At 37.9% G+C, this 25,542-nt stretch overlaps 2 protein-coding genes, 3 long non-coding RNA genes and 1 pseudogene across 7 annotated transcripts; 4 read left to right on the top strand and 2 right to left on the bottom strand.

Annotated features, from left to right (window-relative positions):
- The first annotated feature begins 81 nt into the window (after nucleotides 1-81).
- LOC131334288 (pentatricopeptide repeat-containing protein At2g41720-like) lies at nucleotides 82-1,119 on the top strand. The gene has a single exon (XM_058369224.1). The coding sequence runs from the start codon at nucleotides 86-88 to the stop codon at nucleotides 596-598; it is 513 nt and encodes a 170-aa protein (XP_058225207.1). The 5' UTR covers nucleotides 82-85; the 3' UTR covers nucleotides 599-1,119.
- LOC131332581 (pentatricopeptide repeat-containing protein At2g41720-like) lies at nucleotides 722-6,256 on the top strand (annotated as a pseudogene).
- Nucleotides 6,257-6,717: 461 nt separating this feature from the next.
- LOC131334293 (uncharacterized) lies at nucleotides 6,718-8,421 on the top strand. The gene is made up of 3 exons (XR_009202116.1): nucleotides 6,718-6,776; nucleotides 7,708-7,845; nucleotides 8,176-8,421. It is a non-coding gene; the product is annotated as an uncharacterized LOC131334293 (long non-coding RNA).
- Nucleotides 8,422-9,145: 724 nt separating this feature from the next.
- Nucleotides 9,146-11,443, bottom strand: LOC131334290 (thioredoxin-like protein Clot). Its single transcript, XM_058369225.1, has 2 exons — nucleotides 11,164-11,443; nucleotides 9,146-9,624 (listed from the first exon to the last, which is right to left on the bottom strand). Exons 1-2 carry the CDS (start codon nucleotides 11,306-11,308, stop codon nucleotides 9,371-9,373), a joined length of 399 nt encoding a protein of 132 aa, XP_058225208.1. The 5' UTR covers nucleotides 11,309-11,443; the 3' UTR covers nucleotides 9,146-9,370.
- A 23-nt stretch (nucleotides 11,444-11,466) lies between these two features.
- LOC131334292 (uncharacterized) lies at nucleotides 11,467-14,486 on the top strand. Of its 3 annotated transcripts, none has more exons than XR_009202114.1 (4): nucleotides 11,467-11,904; nucleotides 13,249-13,357; nucleotides 13,762-13,881; nucleotides 13,977-14,486. It is a non-coding gene; the product is annotated as an uncharacterized LOC131334292 (long non-coding RNA). The 3 variants fall into 3 exon arrangements; XR_009202115.1 differs by having other exon boundaries at nucleotides 13,214-13,357; XR_009202113.1 differs by lacking the exon at nucleotides 13,249-13,357 and having other exon boundaries at nucleotides 13,756-13,881.
- A 2,217-nt stretch (nucleotides 14,487-16,703) lies between these two features.
- Nucleotides 16,704-19,902, bottom strand: LOC131334294 (uncharacterized). The gene is made up of 2 exons (XR_009202117.1): nucleotides 19,720-19,902; nucleotides 16,704-17,342 (listed from the first exon to the last, which is right to left on the bottom strand). It is a non-coding gene; the product is annotated as an uncharacterized LOC131334294 (long non-coding RNA).
- Between the last annotated feature and the right edge of the window lie 5,640 nt (nucleotides 19,903-25,542).

Raw genomic sequence — 25,542 nt, 5'->3', positions numbered from 1 at the left:
TTTCTGCCGGATATTTGGCGGAAGTATATAAACCCATTGGAAATCTAAAGTCGAAAAACAGAACAGGGGTTTATCCTCTTTCTCCATGGCCACCTTCCACCATCCACATTTCTGCAGCTCAAACCCCCCAACCACCGCTAAACCCAGCACCACTCCCAGCAGAAGAATAATACCACCAGTTATATTGCAGAACGCGAAAAAGAAGGAAGACGAGGCATGGAAGGAGAATAAGAAGGTATTCGTAGACTGCGACGGAGGTAACCACAGCGTCAGCGTTCAATTGAGTGGCATACGAAAAGCAGATTTTCCGCAGCACAAACGAGTGCGAGTCGCGGGGGAAAGATTCCAGAAGGACTGGTCTATCAATGAAGTGGTTCAGAGGGTTTTGGGGACTAAGCATTGGGAGGATATCGAGGGACTGCTCAATCGGTGGGTCGGACGGTTCACTAGGAAGAATTTTCCTGTTCTTATTAGGGAAAGCGAAATTATGACTCGAATTGGTTGGTCAAATTGTGATGAATGCCAGTGGGCCCCAAACGAGCCTAGCCGAGGTTTAAAATGTTTAGGTTTGTTTGTTAAGTTTTTAAAATGTTTTTAGTATTTGAAAGCTGTCTCCTATTTCCAACTTATGATAGGGACCAATATCCATCCTGACACAACTACCCATAATATCGTGATATATTGCCTTATAAAGCTTCAACAATATGCGCAAGCTATCGAAATGTTCAATTCAATGAGGGAAAAAAGATCAGAGTGCAAACCTGATATTGTAACATTCACTAGCCTCATTCATTTGCACTCTGTTAGTGGGCAGAGTACAATGAGGTAGTCGTTATATTATTACAACTTATTTGATACAAGAAGCTAAAATCTCAAGTATATTGTTTAAGAAGTTTTAGATATGGAGGTTATGTGTGGGTGGTAATGGGTGCAGGGGCGGAGGGGTGCTATTGGTGGCGATAGGCATAGAGGTAGTAGCGAGTGTTGTGATGGCGGTGGTAGTGGTGATGTGTTGAGGCGACGGTAATTGTCATATACGGTGGAGTGGCGGACGAGGGTGGTGTTAGTGGCGGTAGTAGGGGCACGAAGGCAGTTTTTAATGCTGTTATGGTGGTGGTGGTGATGCAAATTGTGGTATAGTTGGAGATGTAGAGGCGGTGTGGTGGACGGGCATGATGGGCAGAGAGATGGTGGTGGTTTAGTGGTGGGGATGGTGTGGCGGGTGCGATATCTGGGGCATGAAGGTAGTATAGAGAGTGGTGTGGTGATGCTATAGGACCATAGGTGGAGAATTGGTGGCGGTGGCAGTTCTGTGGTGTAGGGGGGAAGAGGATATCGTGGTGGAGTGATAATGGTATGGACCGTATGGTAATATCGGCTGTGGTGTTATAGAGAGGAGGTGGGTTGGTGCCTTGGTGGAGAGATGGTAAGGTTGCCGGTTAAGGGGAGGTGGCACTGGTGGCGTGTTTGTGGTGGTGGTAGTGGAGACGTGGTGGTGTGATGGAGGAGGGATTGAGGTGGTAGAGGAGGACGAGAAGTGGTAGTGATGGTACATAAGGGGTGATAAATTCACCCAGCATCAAGAGCAAGCTCTGCTACTTGTGATTTTCATAATTGTTTACTCACTTCTAAAGAGGCACTAAAAACTTATAGTGATATGGAAAGCTATTATGAAGCAGTATTTAATTGACTTTCACCCAATACATTCAGCTGTTTAGTGTTGAAGTCTGTTATCAGATGAACCCTTTAGTATTACTGATACATCTTTATTGCCATCATTCTACTGGATAACTGATACATCTTTATTGCCATCATTCTACTGGATAGACTAAGGACCTTGATTTGTTTAATGAATTTATGCTCATTGCTCAAGTCTCTTATGCCAGCAGAATGCTGATTATCTCTGTGCCTTAATGAATTTATTGTGCAGATTCCTCCTAGTCGGTCCACATATAACAACTTGAGTAATGCGTGTGGATCAAGTGGAAATTGGAGACAAGCTCTACAAGTTTGTCAAATGATGACCGAGAATGGAGTTGGGCCTGATCTGGTAACTCACAATATTGTTCTATCGGCTTTCAAAAGTGGAGCCCAATATTTGAAAGCTGTCTCCTATTTCCAACTTATGATAGGGACCGATATCCTTCCTGACACGACTACCCATAATATCGTGATACATTGCCTTATAAAGCTTCAACAATATGCGCAAGCTATTGAAATGTTCAATTCAATGAGGGAAAAAAGATCAGAGTATAAACCTGATATTGTAACATTCACTAGCCTCATTCATTTGTACTCTGTTAGTGGGCAGATAGATCATTGCAAGGCTGTTTTCAACACCATGCTTGGAGAAGGCCTAAAACCCAATATTGTTACTTATAATTCTTTAATAGGTGCCTAAGCTTCACACGGTATGAGTGAAGAGGCCCAATGAATTTTTAGTGAGATGAAGAAAAATGGTTTTGCCCAGATGTTGTCTCTTACACGTCTTTGCTAAATGCTTACGGAAGATTTGAGCAACCTAAAAGGGCAAGGGAAGTATTTCACTTGATGAAACGAAATAATTGGTAGCCAAACGTGGTTAGTTACAATGCACTAATTGATGCGTATGGATCCAATGGTTTTCTAGCCAAAGCTATTGATGTACTCCGTGAGATGGAGCAAAATGGGGTCCACCCAAACATTGTCTCTATTTGTACCCTCTTGGCTGCCTGTGGGCGTGTTGGTCAAAAGGTCAAGATTGATTCTATACTTTCAGCGGCTGAGTTGCGAGGCATTGCGTTGAACACAATTGCTAATTCTGCTATTGGAAGTTATATGAATGTCGGGGACTATGAGAAAGCTATAGAATTATATAGATCTATGAGGAAAAAGAAAGTTAAACCTGATTCCGTTACTTACACTGTGCTAATAAGTGGTGGTTGTAAGATGTCCAAATATATTGAAGCTCTTGGATTTCTTGACGAGATGATGGGTTTGAAAATCCTTTGGTCCAAGGAGGTGTACTCATCTGTGATATATGCCTACGGTAAACTGGCAAGTATTTTGGAAACCTTATCTCTGTGTAATCACTACCGTAACTTTTGATTTCAAGTAATTGATATATGTGTCCTCTTTTCTAAAACTTTTCAGGGTTGATTCACAGAAGCAGAATCTACCTTCACGATGATGAAGGTGGCAGGTTGTTCTCCTGATGTCATGACGTATACCACAATGATACATACATACACTGCTGTAGGTAAGATGGTTTGGTTAACTGCTGACAGTTAAGACAGTAACAAGAAGGATACTCTCTATAAGCTGAATTGAAAGTTTCTAACTTCAGGGGATTGGGAAAAAGCGGCTGCCCTACTTGAAGAAATGGGAATGAATAATGTCCAATCAGATGCCATTGCTTTTTTCGGCTATGATGCGAGCTTTCAATACTGGGTGCCAACCAGCCAAAGTAATGTCTCTTGTGCGGGTTATGAGAGAGAAAAACATCCCCTTCAGCAATGCTATCTTCTTGGAAATGTTATCAGCCTGTAGCATGTAAGCTCCGTTTGGCTTCAATAATTTGCCAAAAGGTTTAAGCTGCTTTAATACATTACATTACATTGCTCTGTGTGTGTGTGGCACGTATAGGCCTGATTGCTCCATGGTCTTGCATTTCTGTCCTTTGAGTTCTTCTTGAATCTACTGGCTATCCAAGAATTTTGAATTATACTTTTGAACCTTCATGTGAAATAGTAAGTAGATCCATTCGTCCTGAAACCCGAGTAACCATCTTCCTGATGCATTACGGATCCGTTTGATGTCTAAAAGCCAACTTTTTTGGAACCTTTTTCTCTTTGGTGAGCTTTAACTCTTCTTTGGGTCATATCTTTTAAATTCTTTTGTACATCTTGACTAAATAAACCAAGAAAATGCAAAAGAATGGACCATATTAGGAAGAATTCCACTAGAGAACTTAACAAAAAAAGAGGCCCCCAAAACTGAGGGAAAACCGGGTGGGTTTTTTGGTCTTTTGTTTTATGTTTTAGGAAGTAGTACAGATTTTGAAATATCTGATCCCTCTATTCAAACAAACCAGAAAAGTAACTCTCTCTCTCTCTTTTTTTTATTTTTTATTTTATCAAAAACTGAAAAAAAAAGAAGAAGAAGTTGGGAAATGGCATAAAAGATGGAGCCTAATCTAGCCAAATGATGCTGCATCCTATTAATCAAATCCCATGCTATGGTAGGGACCACGGGATACCACTGTTTACAAGGCTGGTGGTCTTTTTTTCGTGATTATTTATGTTTTTATTTAGATCCCTGTTGTAATGGATAAGCTGAGCTCATTGCATCATACATCTCCTTGAGGGACATTAGTATACTACTTTCCTTAAGACAAATGCTTTTTAATTTTGACTGCAGACTGTGAGATTGGAGCACGACAACGAAACTGATCAAAATGATGGAACCTTCATTCCCTGTTATTTCAGTAGGGGTTCTTAATCAGCTTCTGCTTTTTATTGGGAAATCTGGGAAGATTGAGACCATGATGATGGTAAGTGAATTTTTTCTTAGGCTTGGAAACTTGAGTCAACATTGTTGTGTGGAGTAATACAGTTGCTATTCTGATACAACTTAGTTTTCCTTTTAATCTCTTGCTCTAGCTGCTACAGCCTATCTTAACAAGAAAGGAATAGCAGAATATTCAGAGGCATTCATAAGTCCCCTTCCATTTTCATCGGTCAGATAAAAGTATATAGTGAGGATAAAGGCTTCTCAAAGTAGGAATTATAAAGTTTCTGCTCTTTCATCTTTGCTCTGTCAAAATTGGCAGATCTCTCATTGTGTATTCTAGTAGTTGTTTAGCTTCTTCTTGTACAAGCTTATGCCTTGGTGATTGTCTGTTCTTGAGGATTTCCTCTTGCTAGTGCTTTATGATAAATTTTTCAGTTACCAAAAATGAAGGCTGTATTTGGATCAAGGATAGGGTAAGGAAAAGGAAATAGGAAAGTTAGGATTTAATGGCTCTCAACGGCTAGATCCTTGAACATTTCCATTTTCTTTTCAACCATATCCTTGACAGTTGACACTAACACAGCCCAAGTGTGAAATTTTTTTCCACTCTGTTGAGCCAGTTTTATGGTATGCCACAAGCATCCTATATAGATTCGTACTTCCTAGAATTCGAGCTGAACTCTGAAAATTGTGACAAATTTCTTCCTTCTTCTATATCATATGCAGATTTTCTTAAAAATAGTGGGGCATCGGGTAGAGAAATCAGTGTCTCCACTTATTCGATTGTTTTTAAGAATCTTTTGGCTGCTGGAAATTGGAGGAAATATATCGAGGTACCCACATCAAACTTTCGTAATGCGACCCTTTTTCTCGTAACTTCGGAAGAAATGCATGACCTGCTTCCTGAATTTAGCTCCATTGGCTACATGATGCTTTTTGTTTGGATCTCTTTAACGATCTTGATAGCATTTAGAAATTATACAGCACTTGTGCAGTTGAGTCCAAGTAATTGATGCATAGTTACAACTAGCAATCATTTGTCCTTTTTTGCCTGAAACCTTATTTTTCTATTTTTTCTAGTATATTCGTTCATCGGGAAGAAAACCATGCTCTGATGTTGTAGATGGTGTGGTGATACAAGTTTAAGATTTAATCACGTTTGAGGGCATTAACCTCATTGAAATTAGCCCGATGATCATTTTTGTGGCAAATTCAACTCTCCTCTCACTATGGATTGGTGTGGCCAATATAGTTCTCTTTTCCATATTCTTTGTTGTTGTCATGAAATAACAGGAACGTGGGTGCAGGTATAAACCTTCAATGTTTTGTATGTGCCCACTGAAATATGTACAAGGAAATATAAAATGAAGGGAGAGAGTAAAAAACGAAAACAGTAGTACATTGTTCCTTTCTGAGATAGTTCTCCGTCAACCATAGTTATCCAACGAGAAAACGACCTCCCTATTTATCTCATTATCTCGTACTTTTTAATATTTGGCGCATGAAAATTTCGAGCAATATTTTCATGCAGGTATTGGGATGGATGGAGGATGCAGGAATTCAACCGTCATTTGAAATGTATCGCAGGATGTTGCACTTTGCACAAAATGGTGGTGGGGCTGAATATGCTGCTGTCATACAAGAAAGAGTCCGTAAACTATCCTTTTGTAAATTTTGAACTGTGTGGTGTGTGTAAATTTTGTGTACATATGATTCATTTGAAGGAGCCACCACAAAACAAAGTTGGTAGTATCATTTTTTGTTATGCAGGATCTTAGCTACTTAATAGTATGTATTTTGTTATGCGGGATCTTAGTTTCATTTTTTCATTTTTTTTACAATCAAGCGACCACGTTTGGATAGGATTTAGAAGGATTATTAACTTGGTTCCGACCATAGCATTTTTTATGCTCTTTACTTTTGTGCGTAACTTGAACCTTTTCTTGTTATTATCTTATCTATAGAAGAGAACCATGATAACTCCAAATCATGGTAGCTACTAAGTTGTTCAAAAAGAAAAGTCTTTAGTGCTACTGCTTTGGAGTTGTATGTATGCAGAAATTTGGCACTCCGTATATTATACTCCTATTTGGCAATTTTTGTAGGGTTGCTTTCTCTGTAGTTGCATTTCGTTCACTCAATAACATGTGCTCTGGGAAGTCACAAGACATCATATGTGTTGGTGATATATGTTTTTTTGTATTTTTGCATGCAAGTGCTGTTTTATACTCTTTTAGAAGCTGCTTTTATGTGTAAAGTCTGGAATTCCTAACGCATCTCCAAAGGTTGGCCAAACCATGAGCCATGGCCATTTTTTTTTGGCTTGAATGCCAAATTGTTCTCCAATGGTCAGTCATTTTCTCGGCAAAAAAAAGAAGCTTCGCCATGCATTCTTTTGGCCAAATTTGGCTTAGGAAATGGTTGAAGCCATTTGTTGCACATCATCTGTGTGCTGCTAGCTCTTTGTTCAAATCTCTGTAGAACAATTTGAGTGATCTAAGGGTCATAAATGGATTAAGGTAAAAAAAAAAAAAACCTAGGCACCGACAAATGGGAAATCAACGAATCAAATCCACCCTCCGCCCATGGTTTTGCTTTTGTTCCAGTTGGTCTTACGCGTGCTGCCTAATCTGCTTGTCCTGCTTAAAAGAAGGCAAAATGCAAAAAGGGTTTTCTTAAGCCTGGCCGGTCGTTCCAGCTTCTTAAGTTGAATCGGGTCTATCTCACGGTTCCTTACTACAACCTCCCACCACTCATCTGGAAAACCAATGTCGGAATTCCCAACTCGGCTTACGCTATGATCCTTAGTGCTCTGTGAAAGCGGCAAGTTTAGGGCTAGAATTTGATTAGAACAAGAATGCCCTTTTGAAATGCCTCAAGATTCCGACTAAGACGCTGGATATTATGTGATATTCTGGTTTGAACTGATAGCATTCTGCTCATGGCAAGAAAAGCCATTCATCGATTGGAGTGGCCGAGTTGGGCTTTTTAAGTGAGCCCAAGTACTTGGGAGAAGGATATTTTTGAGTTGATGCCCCCAAATTCAGTGTAATTGCTCATTTTGAGAATGATGTTCCTTTCTGACCCATCTGATTGCTGCCGCCGTCCCAGCTGGATATACGCATGTTGCAAACTACCTGTTCTTTTTCATGTTGGCGATGTGTGATGCTAGTGATAAAAGTTGGTCATAACTGTGACTTTTACGTCGGGTTGTAGGTTCTAAAATGCTATGGACTCGTAGATGTACAACAAGAAGAGCCTTATGGTGATATTACTTTGAAGTTGACCCCAAAAATTTTCAAGGATCTGGATTGATGTTAATTAAATGTGCTTGGCAGCTCTTCATGCAAATAGGTAAGAAGCTAATTGAGCAGAAATTGCGTAGCAATGGTTTGTTTTCCTATGAGTCATATATACTGCTAGCAAAGCTCTGTTGGTGCCTTTTGGTTAAAATTCTCTTAGTTTCTAGGTCACACTCTCCCCAGTTCTCACATGTTAGCATGCAAAGAAATTGGTGTATCAATCCGAGTTTCTTTTAGCTGTGAAGACTTAGAATTAACCCTACCACCAATGCTTCATTTTAGGTGTATATATTTGTAGCAACTGTCAATGCCTACTTAGAATACCAAACGTAATTCAGATTTATACGCAATGCTGATTGTGGTTTTGACTTGTGAACTGCAGTTGGTTTTGTACAGCAGCTGCAACACAAATTTTTTCATAATCTTATGGAGGCTCATAGTCTTGCTTCTTCTTTCTGGCAGTTGATAATTTTTTTTTTGGGCCTCTACCTTCATCTGCTCTTACCTGCTTTTGTACTAGGAATATGCTGTAGCTCATCCAGCACTACTAGAAGTGTTGGCCAGGTTGGGTGGATGCTGTGTAGAAACAGTTTGATTTGTCTATGAAATCAACTCCTTAATTGCCTTTTGTCCTTTGGAAATTTTCTTTTGTGGTACAAAAGCCACATTTTTTTTATGCTAACTACGATATCATTTGTGCTGCTTCGATTGATTAATGCTCAATTTAAACATGTAATTAAGGAAAATACAATCTCACTGAAAGATTGAGAACAAATTAATTAACTTGGCACCTTCAACTAATCTCATTTACCTTGGCCCCATACCTCAATATTCTTTGCTTGTTGATGAACAAAAGACGTGGAGCAAACCAACTACTGAGGCTAGTTGAGTTGGCCACTTTTGTACAATTTCATTGGGGAGGTCAATGGGGGGCGATTCTAACCAAAAGCTAGGATGAATTATGTCTTCCCCTGCATGGGGGTTATTTGTTCCTTCGGGCTTTCAGTTGAGCTTAGTATGATCGTGGGCTTATGTCCCGTTTAATGTAATTTAGAACTTCGTAATCTCCTAACACTTGTAATCAAGGAAAAAAAATTGTGGAGCATTGCTGCAAACTACGATATCGCTAAACGTTATTAAATTGCTTCAGGTTAATGAGTTCTTGGAACACATCCTGGCTTGGTGTTCGGTTAAATGGTAATCACAAGGGCAGCTCAATTGGGCGAGGATACACAGCTATCAGCTCATTTGGTTGCCGTGTTATCGTTGTACTTCCAAGTATCTGGATTTCTACTAGTACTTACGAACATGCAGAACAGCAAGAATTTTCCATGGGTTGACGATGTCGCTTATGACCAGCAAAATGTTATAGATGGTATTGTCTGGTTCATTTCCACATAATTCAAGTTTCAATCTCACATATCAAAAGCATATAATAGTACTTCATCGGCTAGAAAAGAGAATGTAAACGTAATTAAGTAGCGTTAAACACATGCGAACTGCCCAGTTTAGCTGCAGATTATTCTACCAATACAAATGTATCCAAACAGTCCTTATTGGGGAATCGATCATGCATATTACTTTCCAGCAACAAGGGCATCTATTTTGTGTTCGAGGTGGGCTTCATGGTCTTCAAGGCGGCCTTTGACGGTTTCATCTTCCCATCGGACAAGCGTAGGGACTCCTTTGAGTTTGAACCTTGAATCAACTCTCCATGGATGTTGGGGATTCCTCCATGTAGGTCTGTCTCCAACATATGCTCGCAGGAGTGCCACATCATCAGGTGATGCTTCTAGCTTTTTGTAAATGACAGGTTCAGCTCTCACACAATCTGAAAAGCGGAAAAGAGACAGGCTTATTGTTATGTGTTTTCCTGATAAAATGGCTCAAGACTTTCTTGACTTGAGTAGGATTTCAAACATCAAACTCTCTTTCACCCATTTTCTTGGCCATAGGTAGCACGAATGGGTAAGTGAACAAAAATACTACAAGGGGTGTTGATACTGGTCCATAAGCTCGAACCTGTAACTTCCCAACACTTGACTACTGGTACATGACCATTGGCTAGATGCCCGGGGTCCTCTTTCACCCTTCACAGGGGGGAAAATGCCAACGAAATTTTTTCTACACCAACCAATTGGCGCAACACAAGTTGATTTACAAATTCTACGCCACATTTCACCGTGTAGAGTTCTGTTTCCTTCTGGGTAGTGTTTGTCCGAATAGCTTTCTCTTAAGGGTGCCTTGAAGTAAATAATTGAATTGCAGTATACAAAACGACCCCAAGCCACAACAATCATGGCAAACACTGGTTTCATAGGCCTTCAAGTGACCACTGTTTAGAGCTATAAAAGAACCTCTGCCTTAGTGCATTAGGTGTCAGATCGATCCATTATCAGAAGAATTAAACAAGAATTACTAGCAAAATTCCTAAAGTCTCGACTGCCCGAGTCCCCAAGAATTATAAGCAATTTTCTCAAGATAAACCTGGTCTCGGCAAGTTAATTGTTTTGCTAATCAACCTGCTTGATTCACGGGTCAGAGCATGACATTGCAGAATCACATTTCTGGATTTTAAAGACCAGTTCGGTGGGTTTGGAGGATGTTCATTTATAATCGTGTCACTATTAGTCTGGTGGATTACTCATCTCATGCAGTAATATATCCCCCAGTAGGCCAGTACTAATCTGGTGACTCTGGTCAATCAAACACATCCCAAAACACTAGGGGCAACACCAATATACAAATACACAACCACAGACATATCATCCATGCATAACCCATCCAAGAGAGACAACATGAGAACCAAGGAATCAGAAAACAAGAAATACAAGCAAACTAAAAGAACCAAAAGGATGAAATGGCACACAAAATCAAGCCCACATTTGTGCAAACAAACAAACAAACCCCAGCAAAGCATTTCAAAAAAGTGTCGTTTTTGGGAAACAAGAACACAATTACCCGAAGCCACGCATCTTACAATTCCTTTGGGCCAGTCCATAAAGAGCATTTGCTCCGGCTTCAAGTGGAGGTCCCGTTTGTGGACTGTGGGTTTTATTGTTCCCAAGATTAGTCGAGGTGCGCTGGTTACATGAAAGAAAAAAAAAACCCACATATCTAACAGCTCGCACCATAATTCCGTGCACAACTACTGTTTCCCCAAATGGGTCCTGTAGGTTTTCTCAAATGGGTCCTGTAGGTTTTCTCAAATGGGTCCTGTAGATATACAGAGTTTATATCTTCAATGCCCAATTGAGAAACAGAGAATGAACAAATTGGGTAATTTGCTGATGTTTTCAATTAATTCTGAAAAGTAATACTCCTACATGCGTATATAAATGCATGCGATTTCTATATAGATATGTAGTACCAGGGCACCAGCTGAGAGAGGTGGAAGGGTCGATGTCGGCCAAGAAGAGGATGAGATTGGCCTTGTTCTTGTGGGCTTCCGATCTGAACTTTTCCAAGACACCGTCGAAGGTGGCAACGGTTGCATCCATAGTCTTCATCGGCATTTTCTCAGCTGATCCTGGGGTTTCACTCCTCTCACTTTTCTCCTATAGCGTGTCTTTGCCTATCAACGGAATGTCGGGGAAACCGCGGTTAGGGCTTCCTTTGCCCTCGTAAAGCAAGAATAGTTTTTGGGAATTGATTTTTACCCCTTTTTTTTTAGGGAAAATTACCAGCAGGTGGAGGGCCATGGCTTTATTTACCACTTTAATGGTCTCCACTCTCCAAATCACCAATACATGGTATCTCCTATTTTTATCCCCAATACATGGTAAGCATAACTTGAGAAGACTCATTTGCCCTTCCTTCCCACCCTAAAAGATCTCTCGCCTGATAAGAGGAAAAAAGAACCCACACCAGAAAAAACATGGCGTTAATTCCTTAATTCCTTGCCCTCCATCAAATATTTCTCATCTCCAGAACACTCACTCTCTCTCTCTCTCTCTCTCTCTCTCTCTTGAAGGTTACCTGAAATTGAAGAGTTCGGAGTTGATGGCTACCTAAGTCGTAGAGTTTTTCGAAATCGAATCGTGGAGTTCATTGTCTGTCCACAAATCGAATCACGATATACCTGAATCTCATGTTTTAAGGTCAAAGAACGGTAAATTCGAATCTTTCTTTGATTCTGTCAATTTATCTTTTAAGCCCTAATTGTGAGAGTTTTTTTGTTTTATTCTGTTGATTTCTCTTCTCAGCCCTAATTTTGATCGTGCTTTCGATTTTGTTGATTTCTCTTGCATGCCCTAATTTCGAGTTCTATCTCTCTTTGCTAGACAGTTAAATTTATCGTTTTGTTCTGTTCACTTTTTCATAATTTAGTTTAGTAATCAAACGAAGGGTTTGGGTAATTGTGTGATACTGTTATCAGATTAGGAAAACCAAACAGAATGATGAAACTGTCAGCAGTATACTTTGGAGAGTAAATATTCGATGTTTGGCATTGCTTCGAATTAAAATATTGACTGAAAATATTTACTCGATTTTCAGTCTTTGGTTCAACATGAAGTGAGGATTCTTTTTTTTTTTGGGTCGAAGATTCTCTTGTTTTTAATGAACATTGTTTATGACTTGTGATTAAAACTTCAATAGGGTAATTTTGGGTGAGGTTTTTTTTTAGCCATGGAGGTGAAATCCATAGGTTGTGCTGAGCATAGAATGCCCTTAAGCAATTGTGGATCTATTTTGATATCAACATTCCTTTAGCCCAATTCTCCTCGCCAATAATTTTTGTAGTGTGTGAAAAGGTGGGGAGGAACTATATATAGGGATCAGTCCGGGGTGCACGGAAGATGGCCCGAGACACCTTGGCATTACCAAAAGAGAAAAAACATTCCTTCAACCCCATTCAACTTTTAAGTATTTTGAGGATTCAAACCAAATGCCTTGAAGTATATCAAGCAAGTACATTTTTTGGGTGAAATCTTTCACCTGAAAAATATCTTGCACCCGAAAATGTTTTGTCTCGTGACAGAACAAGCCTAAGGTTTTGTTTTTTTGTCTTACAAGTATCATAGATACACAATTACGAAAAGGTTTCATGACAAGACATAGCTATGTATGTTGTCTTTCTTTCTTTTTTCCTCTTCCAAAGTCCTAGGTTTGCTTTGAATTGTCTTCTGCAATTAATGAATCATGTTCCTTTGCTTCCGTTTTGTTGATTGGGTATGAAACTTTTGGTTGTTCAATACTATGTGGGAGTTTTATCGAGACTCGATCTTTGTAGTCGTCAAGGAACATGAAAGTCAAGGAACCCAAGGAGGAGATGTTACTCTTGGTCCTAGTGTATGAGATGGGGAGAATGTTTTCGGTGTTGCCCATATCTTTCCCTCTTTAATGGCACGTTCATCCTAAGTACAGTTCCATTTTTTTCCCCTATGTTATAAAGTTCACTTCTGTTTCATGTTATTAAGCTTCAAGTTTCTATGGGTTGGTTTGGGATTTATAGGAGGTGGATCCAAATGTGGAGCATGAAGAGGCACCTGGTTCAAATGGAATGGATGGTTTTGTGTCTGATCTGCCATTGATGAGATTCTGAGCTTTGTTGAAATGCTTAAGTAAGCTTCATGTTGGATGTTAATATATGACACGGTAGTTATATAAATATACAATATCTTGATTCTTGAGTCACGAGCATTTGATTGATATTGTACGTTGGATTGCGATGGGAAATGCTAGCTCAACCAATTTGTACTCCACAAGCTAAGTTAAATGATTCACTTTATTTAGTGATAACGTATTAAACAATTCTGTGTCCAAAGGAAGAGAAAATATAATGTGAATGGCAGAAAATATAACGTATCAAAGTTTTGGTTCTGTGAGCCTGTTGGTGTGTCCGCTTGAATGTGTAATTTTACTCATTTAGTCTGAATGTGTAACTATCATACTCTTCTTTTATGGGGTTTTCATTTTCTTGTAGTTCATCTGCTAATTAAAATCTCTTTCTGTTCTATAGTAGAAGGCTTTGCTTCTTGCTCTTCATAAGCTAAAGGTATTGGAAGAGCAACAGAAGTATGCTATTGATTCATCTGAACCTCTTATGGCTTTTGCTCTCAGCTATGGACTGTATTCATTACCTGCGGTAATCATACATATTTTTCGCTTAGTTATGTGTTCGAGGTTGTCTTTCTTTTGCGTTTTGTAAAAGGTTATTAAGTGAACCTCTTATGTAATTAGAAGTCTGGCTAGCCAAAGCTGGGAATGCTTGGCGCGAAGCAAATACTTCTGCCGATTTTCTTGCTCGAGAGGCCATATATGGGCAAAGGCCTTTGGTGGTGGTCCTTCGTCAACCCCCTCTTCAATTTGGAGAACATTGCCTATGACGGATGTTCAAGGACTTGGCTACCAAGGTCATCTCTATACGGATCCACATGCATTGAACAACTCTAAACTCAATGTTTTACAATTGTGCTCTTAGGTGGTTTTACACACATTGGGTTCAAAGTTCTCTTAATCTTGTTGTGGGTTTAATATTGTGGTTTTGAGATGTTGGGTACAAAGTTTGTGCAAAGAGACTTTTTAGGATTGATTTGTGGGTTTAAGATATTGAGTACAAAGTTCACTATAGTACCATATTTTTTTTTATATACAAAAGGTGTACTACATTATTGTAAGTAATCCAATTGAACTACTGTTGTCTAACTTTGGATTTTGTTAAATGTAAGGGACTTATACTTATTAGGTTTTTATTATACTGGAATGTAATATGCATCTGTGATTGAATTGTTGCCATGGTCTATGTGTGACAATTGTAAGAGAGGGACAGGCCAAATGACTTGGACATTGTAATGGGAACATATAATTTGGTTGATGTTTGAGGAATAGATAAAGTGTCATATTTGTTGTATTATATGACCTCTAATATTGTACAAAATGGTAAGGTTCCAACTGGTAAGGACAATTTCCAAGTTATAAAAATAGGACTAAACACTAGTAATAGTAAATTGAGAAGCACGATGGTTAAGAGGTACAACAAGGTTCAATAACTTAACATAACCTCCACCTAACTAGACATGAGTCTTTAAGTTTTCAACCTAAGATAGCACTTGGGTGATGAACCAGTCATACTACGTGTGACTGATAACAACATCGAACCTATTGCCATCATGACAATGAGGCTCCATTTCAAAGCTATAGCTCTTGTATGCGACCAAAACATCTCCATGGCTTTCGCCGCCCATGGAGTGAACGTTGGTAAATCGCATGTGACCTAAGGGACCAAACTTCTTGTGGCGCTGTTCAATGTTGGGTAACAATGTTTTGGGTCGTGAACACATATAAATGCACGAATCGTGCGAATGATTTCCTTTACTGTGCACCCACAACAATCCCATACCATTATTTCCATACTTGGATTGTCTGGAATTAATGTCAAGCAAGTTGGCATCATTTCCCCATTGCACCATCGAGCGATAAGCGGTAAGTGTTCAAAGTTAGGTGGAGGTGGTTTCAAGACCAAGTTCATATTGGTAAAAGACTCCACCCTATGTCTCTATGGACCACATGTTTATTTTATAAAGAGCACGTCATATTTTTGGGCAAGTAGCAAGCGTGAAAAGTTGGTGGTTCTTTCAAAACCAAGACCAAGTCTCTATTGCTAAAAGACTACACCCTATGTCTGTATAGACCATATGTTTATTGTATAAAGAGCACGTCATATTTTTTGCCAAGTGGTAAGCATTCAAAGTTAGGTGGAGGTGGTTTCAAGACCAAGTCCATATTGGTAAAAGACTACACCCTATGTTTCTATGGACCACATGTTTATTGTATAAAAGAGCACGTCATATTTTTGGGCAAGTGGCAAACGTGGAAAGTTGGTGGTTATGTTGCAAACTTGTCATCGCCCTTCCTTTTCACCCTTTACATGTCCTTTTTTTTCAAGGTAGTTATGTTGCAAACTTCACATTATTTTGTGGTGCGAGTACAGTATGAGGGCACTTCACCCAACTACTTTCTTTACCACTATGTTTGGATCATGGACTTAGGGAGAGAATTATGTGGTAAAAAGAAACAATAAAACTATGATTGCACCATTTAACAGTAGCTACCTTCTTATCGATAGTTTGTAACACCATGGAGTCAAAAACTTCAATTCGCTTATCAACCATGTTAACAACAATACAATACCAATGCTCAATATCAATTAGCAAATCGGTAGAAACAGCTGCATGCACAATACCAATGCTCAACCTGTTCTTTTTTCTTGACATTCAGAAGTGTGGGAAGTTAGGTGATTAAGGCCATGTCTCGATAATTTGGACACTTCACACCATGAAAGTGGTGATTAAGGCCATGCCCCTCCTCTTTTCGATAATTTTCCCAAAGAAAAAGGAAAAAAGGAATAAAATACATTCAACAAGAAATTGAAAGAGTCCATTAGGAGATAACAGTAATTCCAAGCACTGTCATAAAGCTTAAGAATCAGCACTTTTGAGAGTTAAAAATCTAGGTGATTGGTAATATTCTTCGTTCCAAGAATCTAATGGGAATCCAATAATAAAGTAGCACCACCACAATAGCAAATGGGAAGGCTTCAAGAGTTGAATGTAGCTTAGGAGGTAGGATAGCACAAGAAAGTATCACTCCTAATCAGCAATAGACAACACAACAGCATCGAGGGACCAAGGGCAGTAGGTAATGACATTACATAACAGCAACAAGCTCATTTGAACTTGATTTTTAGCAGCACCAGCAATCATGGGGAGCAAGGGAAACACCAACAATCAGTAGTGGTATCATAGCAGTAACAAATAACAGCAATACACCAATTGATGCATGATAGAAAAAATCAGCAGAATAAAGAAACCAACTATCTGTATCAGCAAGGGTATTTGCAGCATCGAGAACAACATTTCAAATGATAACACCAGCATGTAAAAATTTGTATCATCAAAGACAAGCAACAGCAACAAACAAATGATTCACCAGTATCAAAAGCATCTTCGATATTAGGCATCAGCAGCAACCAGGATAGACCAAATGTTATGGTCCAACCATGATTATAGGAGGCTCAGGACAAGATTGAAACTCAAATTAATGAAGGACTAGGACATGACACACAGACAAGAAAAACCACAAAAATTGCATCAAAAGGTCCTAGTATTTTTTGAAAAGAACTCTATACATGTGATTAAAAAAAAACCTATTAATATTACAGAACAAAAAAATATTACATGTGCTCCCCACTGCCATGAACAAACAATCCTCATGACAGTCTTCAAAATTTCGTGAATATGCAGCTTGCAACATTTGATGATGGATTGCAATCCTCTTAATATTCTTCAACTTCAAAGGCAAGCAGAACTTGGATATAAGCAGGAAAAGTTTAAAGTAGTATCAAAGAAAAAACATTCTCATCATCTACTGTTTAAAACACAACAAAGAACCTGCCAAGGAGCAAGGCAGCTAACACTAGCAAATGGAAAACAGAATAGGAAAGGACCATGACACAATCGATCTATTCCAGATCGACCGAATTGGTACATAGTCATTTCTTCCCCCGGATCCCTGCGGCCAGCTCTTGTATTTTCTTATCTTTTCATCCTACATAAATTGCATCATAAACATTAGTGAATATTTATTTGGACTTGTCTATACTAACAGAATCTAGAAGCAACATAGGCACAAAAATTGATCTAAAAACAATGCCATTTGAAAAAAAAAATTAGATGCACCATTTTTTCCCTATCCATTTCCTTTCTTTTGAAACTAAACTACTATAATCCATGAGTACATGAGCTGTTACCGCATAATATTTTCTATTCCGAGACAACATATGGCCATACAAGTCATTCATGAATCAAACACTACAATTTAGTAAGACTGTAAGAGAATGAAACCATTTACCCAACAATTCAGTCAGTGGCAAGTTATCTGTGGGTGCAGAGCAACAAAAAAAATGGGTACAGACCAAGTCATTTTAACATAAGGATCAAATAATACCCTCAGAAAATATCCTTGGCATAGGGTCAACACAATCTTGCAACACTCAGGTGTACTTGTTTCAGTGTTATCAAAACTCATTTTGTTATGGGCCTTCCATAATTCCCAAAGAACAACAATAAACACTTGGTTCCAAGAGTGTGTTGTGTCCTTATAGGAGTATACAACTTTGGCATTAGAACGAATCCAATCCAAAATATTCTTGTTAAGGCTCAAACTCATCCAATTAGGAGTGCGCAAATGGTCCCACACATCCTTCGCTTTGGAACAGCCCCTGAAAAGACGTTGTATATCTTTAGGACTTTCAATGAAGCGTGGAGAAAAACTCATGGGAACAATACCCCTATGAGCTCTCTGCTCGTTAGTAGGAAGACTATTATAAAAATAAGCCATAGAAAATAGGGAAAGTCTTCAATACACACCCCTTTAAGGTGTGTACCATATGCACTTATTGTGTGGTTCATATTGTGCCACCTCGTAAAAAATTACTTGTAGGACCGGTCATTCATAACATTTTATTTCGTATCGTAACTTTTATACTAAAAATTCGTAACTTTTCAACAATATGATTCGTAACTTTTTAGCAATAGATTCGTAACATTTTGAGATTCATAACATTTTGGTGTATTTTAATAAGGGTGCATATGATACACACCCAAATAAGGGGTGTGTATTGTAGCACTTCCCTAGAAAATAATACAATTTAGCTGGTATTTTAAGCCTCCAAATCTAATCCCAATCTGGAAAAACATTATCATTTTGTACGCCGCAGCAGAGGTAAAGTTTCAATTGGGGGATCCCACCCAAGTGGGATGATCAGGGATGTTAACAGAAAAGGAAAGATTTATATATTAGAGATAATATTAATGGGATGACAATTGATGATATGGGAAATAGAATCAAGATTCCACACTAAATTGTTGGTGATGATGCTATTAACCTTAACATTAGAGAAACCATGGAGAAAAGGGAATTGAGCAATAAGGGGACCATCCCCACACCAATTTTTTTTTATTTTCTGTATCCCCCCTAAAGAAAGTTACGATTTATCGTGTCAAGTCTATCACACACTCCAATGGGAAGCTCCATAGTCTGCAAAGTATAGCTAGGGATAGCGGAAAAAACATATTTAACCACGGTGGCCCGACCAGCCAAATTTAAAGTGTTATTGATCCAGCCAGAAAGTTTACCTTGCACTTTATCCACAATGTTATTAAAATGAGCTGTACGCACTCTACGTACAATGCATAAGAGGAATACAAAGATATTTTCCCAAATCCAAAGTGCGTTGAATGCCGATAATGGAACAAAGTCTATTAGCTCTTCTTCTTGGGACATTAGGAGAGAAAAATTTTAGATTTGTTAAAATTGATTCTTTGACCCGACATATCACAAATCAATCATAGCATGGCAAGTAGAGAAATTATCCACACCAATAACCCATAACTTGAGCAAGCAAAATCCTTGCCTCAACAAAAGCTTTGTACCATCAATACTATATATGACCAAACAAACGAAACGGAACAAAATAAACAATTAATGAGACAGTAGAGCACAAACCCAAACATAGCAACCCACTAACCTATGAAAATAGAGATAGAAATAGAGAGAGGAGGAGAAACATACACAAAAAGAGGTAAACCAAGGCTAATTACCCAACAATTGAAACCAAACATAGTGAGTAGTGACAAATAGATAACTTATTAACTTGAGCAAGCACAAACCTTGCTTCGCAGAAGCTTTAAACCCGTTATTAGAGATTAAAAAAATAAAAATAAAGTCTGGATAAAAAAAAAAGGGATTGTATTGGTTTCCTAAAAGGGAGACAGTGACCAACTAATGAAATCAAACGAAAAGTAATCAATTAACCCAAAAAATATCCCATGCCCACTGAAAAAATTAGCAACACAATTACAGATGGAAAGAGACAATGAGATATAGAGAGAGGAAAAGAAATTCATAGAGGGATAGAGCTTACCGATTCTTCAGAGATGATGCAGAGTTCAACATGAGAGACACCTCTCCCAGTGAATTCAAGAACGGCGTAACCAATTGCAACCCCTCCCCCTAGTATCACGTACGAGAGAGAGAGAGAGAGAGAGAGAGAGAGAGAGAGAGAAACCTGGTGTGGTGAGAAGAGGTAAACGATTGGGAGAGATTTGGGGGCTAGGGCTTTTTCTTGATATATATACGAGGGTTAAAATTGTAAACACAATTTGTTCTACCATGTGTTGGTCAATACTTTTAGAAATACCATGATGGTGGTAATTTTGAGAGTGGAGATCATGTATTGGTAATATGACTTAGTCCACTCCTCTTTTCGGTAATTCTCCCTTTTTTTTATAACCACACTCTTTTTTCCTTTTTTTTTGAATTTTGTTAGGATTGAAACACACACGATTCACAAGTGTAAAATAGTAAAGAAACTGACACAACAATATACGCATGTTCCTCAAAATCAGGTACATTCACGGAAGCAAGAGAGCGATCTTTCTTATTGATGATCACAATACATATGATTTTACAATAGAGCCTCCTCTATTTCTGCCCTAATCCATATTATGGCCTGAATACCCATAATATCCCTATAACACCGTACTAGTTGCATCGCTCCGTTCCATTCCGTTGCGTTTTGCTCCACTCCACTCCACTCCACTCGCAATTAGTCTTTATTGTAGAACTTTTTTTTTTTTTTAGGTAAGATAAAATTTTATTAAAAAAGAAAACACATTACACCCATCAGGGGCATACCCCAAGCCAATAAACTATACAAATCAACACCAAAAACAAGCCTAAACTACCACATCACGAAACAGGACAAACAATACACAATAGAAATTAGAGATTGCCAAAAACTCTAAATGAGATATTTCACAAACAACAGAGAGCTATGTTAGGACTTGACCTCTTAGGGGGTGTTCCGGTTTCTAGAAAAATGAACTTTAAAAAAAAGAAAGATAATTTCAAACTCAAAAATCATGTGTTTACACAAATAATTTTTCTACCAATATAGATCTTGTTTGATAGATCTGAGAACTTTAAAACGGTGCAAAAAAAATTAAAAAAATATTTCTCATTTTCATTATATTTGAGCTTGAAATTACTTTTTTTTCTAAAAGTTCATTTTTTCTAGAAACCGGAACAACCCCTAATTCTCCTCCAGGAGCTCACACAAGCTCGGATATCTTTATACATCTCATATATGAGCCACAGGTTATAACATATTTTAATGTTAAAAATATATGTATTTTTTTTCATAAAAAACAAAAAAAGGCGTATGTATATCAAAAAAGTAAGCGTAGAAATCAATTTCATAATTTTTCTTCCTTTCTCTTTTTTCATTTATAGTTGGACAGTCTGCGTCGCTGAGTCGCACACACCTTGAATAAATTCTCTCGGCCATCCACGCGGCTGAGATTAGAAGATTCACAGGATGTTTTTATTTCTTTTATTGCAGCCCTTAAAAGACTCAAACCCTGGTCTTTTTCTTCTTAATGCACACGAAATTTCACTCTAAATTCACTCTGAACGCACCGTAGGAAATAAATATTTGGGCTACACTTGTAGCAAAACGACTTTGTTAAAGTTGTTGATGTTTTAATTTGGTATTGTGCAAGTAGAGTGGAGTACAGTTGGCCTTCCTTGTATAGTCCCATATTTTAATTTGGTATTTTAGTAGATGTATATATGATCAGGAGAATGAGTTATCTAAAAATATGTGAAAACAAGAGTTTTATAGTCCATTAAGTTTAGTGAAAACATGCATTCAAAAGCATAAACAATTAATAGGGCCATTGGAGCAGTATATTTGTCTCCCAAAGTAAAAGTGGGAGAGAAAAATTGGCTTTTGCCAAAATAAAATACTCCTCCGTAAAAATTACTCAGTTCCCGTTTCAGAAATTTTCATAAAAAATAAGCAGCTTATTTCACATTTTTAAACTAAAAAATAATGTAAATAAAAAATAATTTTTCAATTTTTTTTACTGTTTAAAAGATCTCAATGAGATCTATCAAACAAGATTCATATTGATAGAAAAATTATTTGCTTAAGCACATAATTTTTGAGCTTGAAATTACCTTTTTAAAAAATAAATATTTATTTTGAGTTCAGGAACGGGGCCTCAGTTTGGCAACAAATTTGACTCAGGCTCCGTTCTATAACAAAGAAAAAATCTTTATTTTTTAAGAAGGCAATTTCAAGCTCAAAAATTATGGAGTTATTGAAATCTAAAAATATGCAATATGGATCTTGTTTGAAAGATCTCATCGAGATGTTTTATACGATGAAAAAAAATTTTAAAAATATTTTTTATTTATATTATTTTTTAGTCTAAAAATGTAAAATAAACTGCTTATTTTTTAAGAAGATTTTTGAAACGGAACCTCATTTGCAAACGAGTTATTTATTTATTTTTGGGTCTGAGTGGAATCCCCCAAATCGATCCAATCCCAGTAGCTTCTTTGATACGTCGCCAATTTTGAAATGACTTTTGAAATCTACCACGTTTTAAGTAGTACTACTCTTGCTTAACAAGCTCTCCCATCCCAAAGTTCCATTCCAAATACAGGTGAACACGTCACGGAGATATTCGGGTCAAATGGGAAATTAATTAATTGGTCAGAAGTCCTTACAGATTAGAATCGTGTGATCCTCCTGCTAGAAGACCAATTGAACCCACGGGATTGGCAGAATGATGGGAAAATTACCGGCAGGTGGAGCACCAAGCCCTTATAGGTGTTGGTCATAGTCACGTGACCAATGAGAACCTTTACATCTTTACACGTAAGCCCAAAAACCGTCCTGCATTTTTGTCCACAGCCCGAGTGCTAAGAATTTATTAAAAGCTTTTTTTATTTCCATCTCTGAATATTTTAGTTTTGGTAGTACGTGAAGAGAGAAATAAGATAATGATTGGAGAGAGAGGTAATGAGTAAAGAGAGATAGAGAGAGAAATAAAAGTAATAATTGAAAAAATAAGGTAATAATTAGAAAATAAAAACAAAACAAAGTTAAACTTGAAAACAAACAAAGTCGCGTTTCTGCTATTTTTTTTTCTGGTATTGATTGTGCATATATTTCAATTCATGTATTGATGGTGTTTCACTACCCGAGTGCTAAAATTTTGTGTTTTCGGGTTAACGAGAATAGTCAAGTTATTTTCGCTAAATAGCATTGTTGTTGATGTATGTGAGGAGAATGACCTGTCTAGAAACCATTAAAAACATGGGGTTTTAAATCCATTTAGTTAAGCAGAACACCCCTTAACTTAATTTATTGGATTTTGTCCTGACTTTTTATCGAGTTACTGGTAATAGACGGTGAGTTATAGGTCCTGAAAATTAATTGATTCATCTGCTGAGTCACCAAATCTAATAAACTACTAATATGATAAAATTAATTGAGTTAGAAGAGAATATGTTATTTGGGAAATGATTTTTATACTTCCATATCTGCTAAACGTATTAAAAGACAAAAAATAAAGTGCATTAAAAAAAATAAGAGTGCGGAAATTAGCCGATTCTGGTCAGCTTTTGAAAAATGGAGACTAGTTCTCCCTTGCTCTGTAAGCTAAGCGGTCCTCTCCTCTCCCTATAAATGGACCAACAAACCATTTGCATCCTTCAACAACATCTAAGGCTATAATATAAGAGAGAGAGAGAGAGAGAGAGAGAGAGAGAGAGAGAGAGAGAGCATTGAACAGAATCAATGGCTAAATTCTCAGCATTTTTCAGTTGCTTCATGCCATCATCTTCGAGGGTCTCAGAAGGCGCCGTGAAGAACATACCGAAAGAGATTCCGTCGTCAGAGAAAAAGGAAGCAAAAAAATCATCATCCAAACCATCATCAGGAGCTCCTATTGTAATGTCATACTTCCCAGTTAATTCAAATCTTTCGCGCTTGTAGCAGAAACTATTCCAACCGATTCATGGATACAACAAAGGGGTAAAGTTGGAGGTTGGCTCGTTCACGGAGGAGCCGTGAAAAAGTCGTTTGCGGAGTTGCATGATCTCAGTCGTCCGTTTTGGCATTGGACGATCCGGATTTTAAAAAAACTATTCGCTGGAAGAGTTACTCCTCGCGCGAATAGTTTTTTCAAAATCCGGACCGTCCAATACACTTTGGACGCATGCAATTAGGCTCCGTAAATATTTATTCACAGAAAGTTCTGTAATAAAGTTTTGTATTTATTGTTCCCGCTTTTATTTTAGTAAATGTACTGTATTAGAGTATTCTGATTCAAGAATGGTTTGTTGACTAAACTTACCGATTTCGAATGTTTTTTTTTTTTTTATCCGCGATTTCGAATGTTCGTTCTAAGCGTCTCTAGCTAGGTAATGAACGGTCCAAAAATTAAATCATATACAGTAACATTTTAATTGAAACGATGCCTATTTTTGGGGCACAGCCACCCTGCTTTGGTTGGACATCGGTGAGGAGAGAAAAAAAGTGAACCGTAATCTATCGTATCACAATATTTTTAATTTTTTAATTTTTATAATTAAATGTTTGGATCAAATTACACGTAAACAACTTTTTTCAGTTTTCACCTTTGATATTATAAAGTAGTCTCTATATGGGGATAAATCAAGTTAGCGATATTATTTGACTCTCCAAGACCGCAAATGAAATCACAAAGTAACAGTCTAACATATATGCATAAGAAAAAAATGTATAGATTTTGATACATTCAAGCTACCAAATTGATGATAAAGCTTTACACATATTCTTGTAAAATAAGATAAGAAGGATTCTCTTTCTTACCAGCTAGATAAAACTTATGAACCAAAGTAGCTCAGGCTTGAGTGACTGAGTCATGTTATGCGAACAAATTTATAAAAGAAAAAACAGATGATGACATAGAAGTATCCGAAACCAGTCGATACTATGTCAAAATATCATTATTCTGTGAGTCTAATGTGTATTAGACAGTTCAAAAAATCTTGTTATATCACTTTAAGACTTTAATTTGAAAAGATTGGAACGTGATTTTATTTTATATTTTATTTTGTCTAACCGAGAGTGAAACAAACGGGTCAAAGTAGGCAGAACAGGAACAAGGAAGGAAGCTTCATAAGGGCGCCATTTATACTTGTTAAGCTAATTTGGTCACGGGTCACGAAAATGATATTGGTATGGACGGTACCGTAGGAAAAATGCTCCGATGGTTGCGTCGGGCCATCTCCGGCCATCAGAAGGCCGATCCGAGCCGTCTAAAAATTAATAAAAAAACCGAGTGGGGCCTGGTGAGAATCAACAGCATTTGATGTGCGTAGGTGCTCGATCCAAATACTCAATTTTTTCGTTTATACATGTATATACATGTATGTACAAAAAATGAGGTGCTTGGATCGAGCACCTACGCACGTCGGATGCCGTTGATTCTTGAGCGCCCACTCGGTTTTGTTTTTTTCAAATTTTTTGGACGGCTCGGCTCGGATCGACCGTCTGGTGGCCGGAGATAGCTCCGCGCGGCGGTCAATGCATTTTCTCCACGCTATTGGTCGGTACCAATAGCAGTACTCGTTTGGTCACTTCCACACAGATGGAAACCTCCCCTGTTTCTTCTTTTCCACTGTCTATAAATAGGCTAAGATCTTGACTATAAGTTCAGATACCACTCATCACCCATTAAACAGACAATTTGCCCAATTGTTTGGTCCCTGCTCAGCCTTGTTCACTGCAGCCTTCAAGTACCATTTTGAGTTTATATTTAGTAATTCCGATTAGCATGGCTCTGTTCTCAGCTATTTTCAGTTGCTTCATGCGACGTCGAACGGCGTCGTCACGGGTCTCTGAAGA

The sequence above is a fragment of the Rhododendron vialii genome, chromosome 7a (genome assembly GCF_030253575.1).
Source record: "Rhododendron vialii isolate Sample 1 chromosome 7a, ASM3025357v1".
Classification (NCBI taxonomy): Eukaryota; Viridiplantae; Streptophyta; class Magnoliopsida; order Ericales; family Ericaceae; genus Rhododendron; species Rhododendron vialii.
Note: the sequence above shows the minus strand (reverse complement) of the source record. Positions and strands in the feature narration are given on the sequence as shown.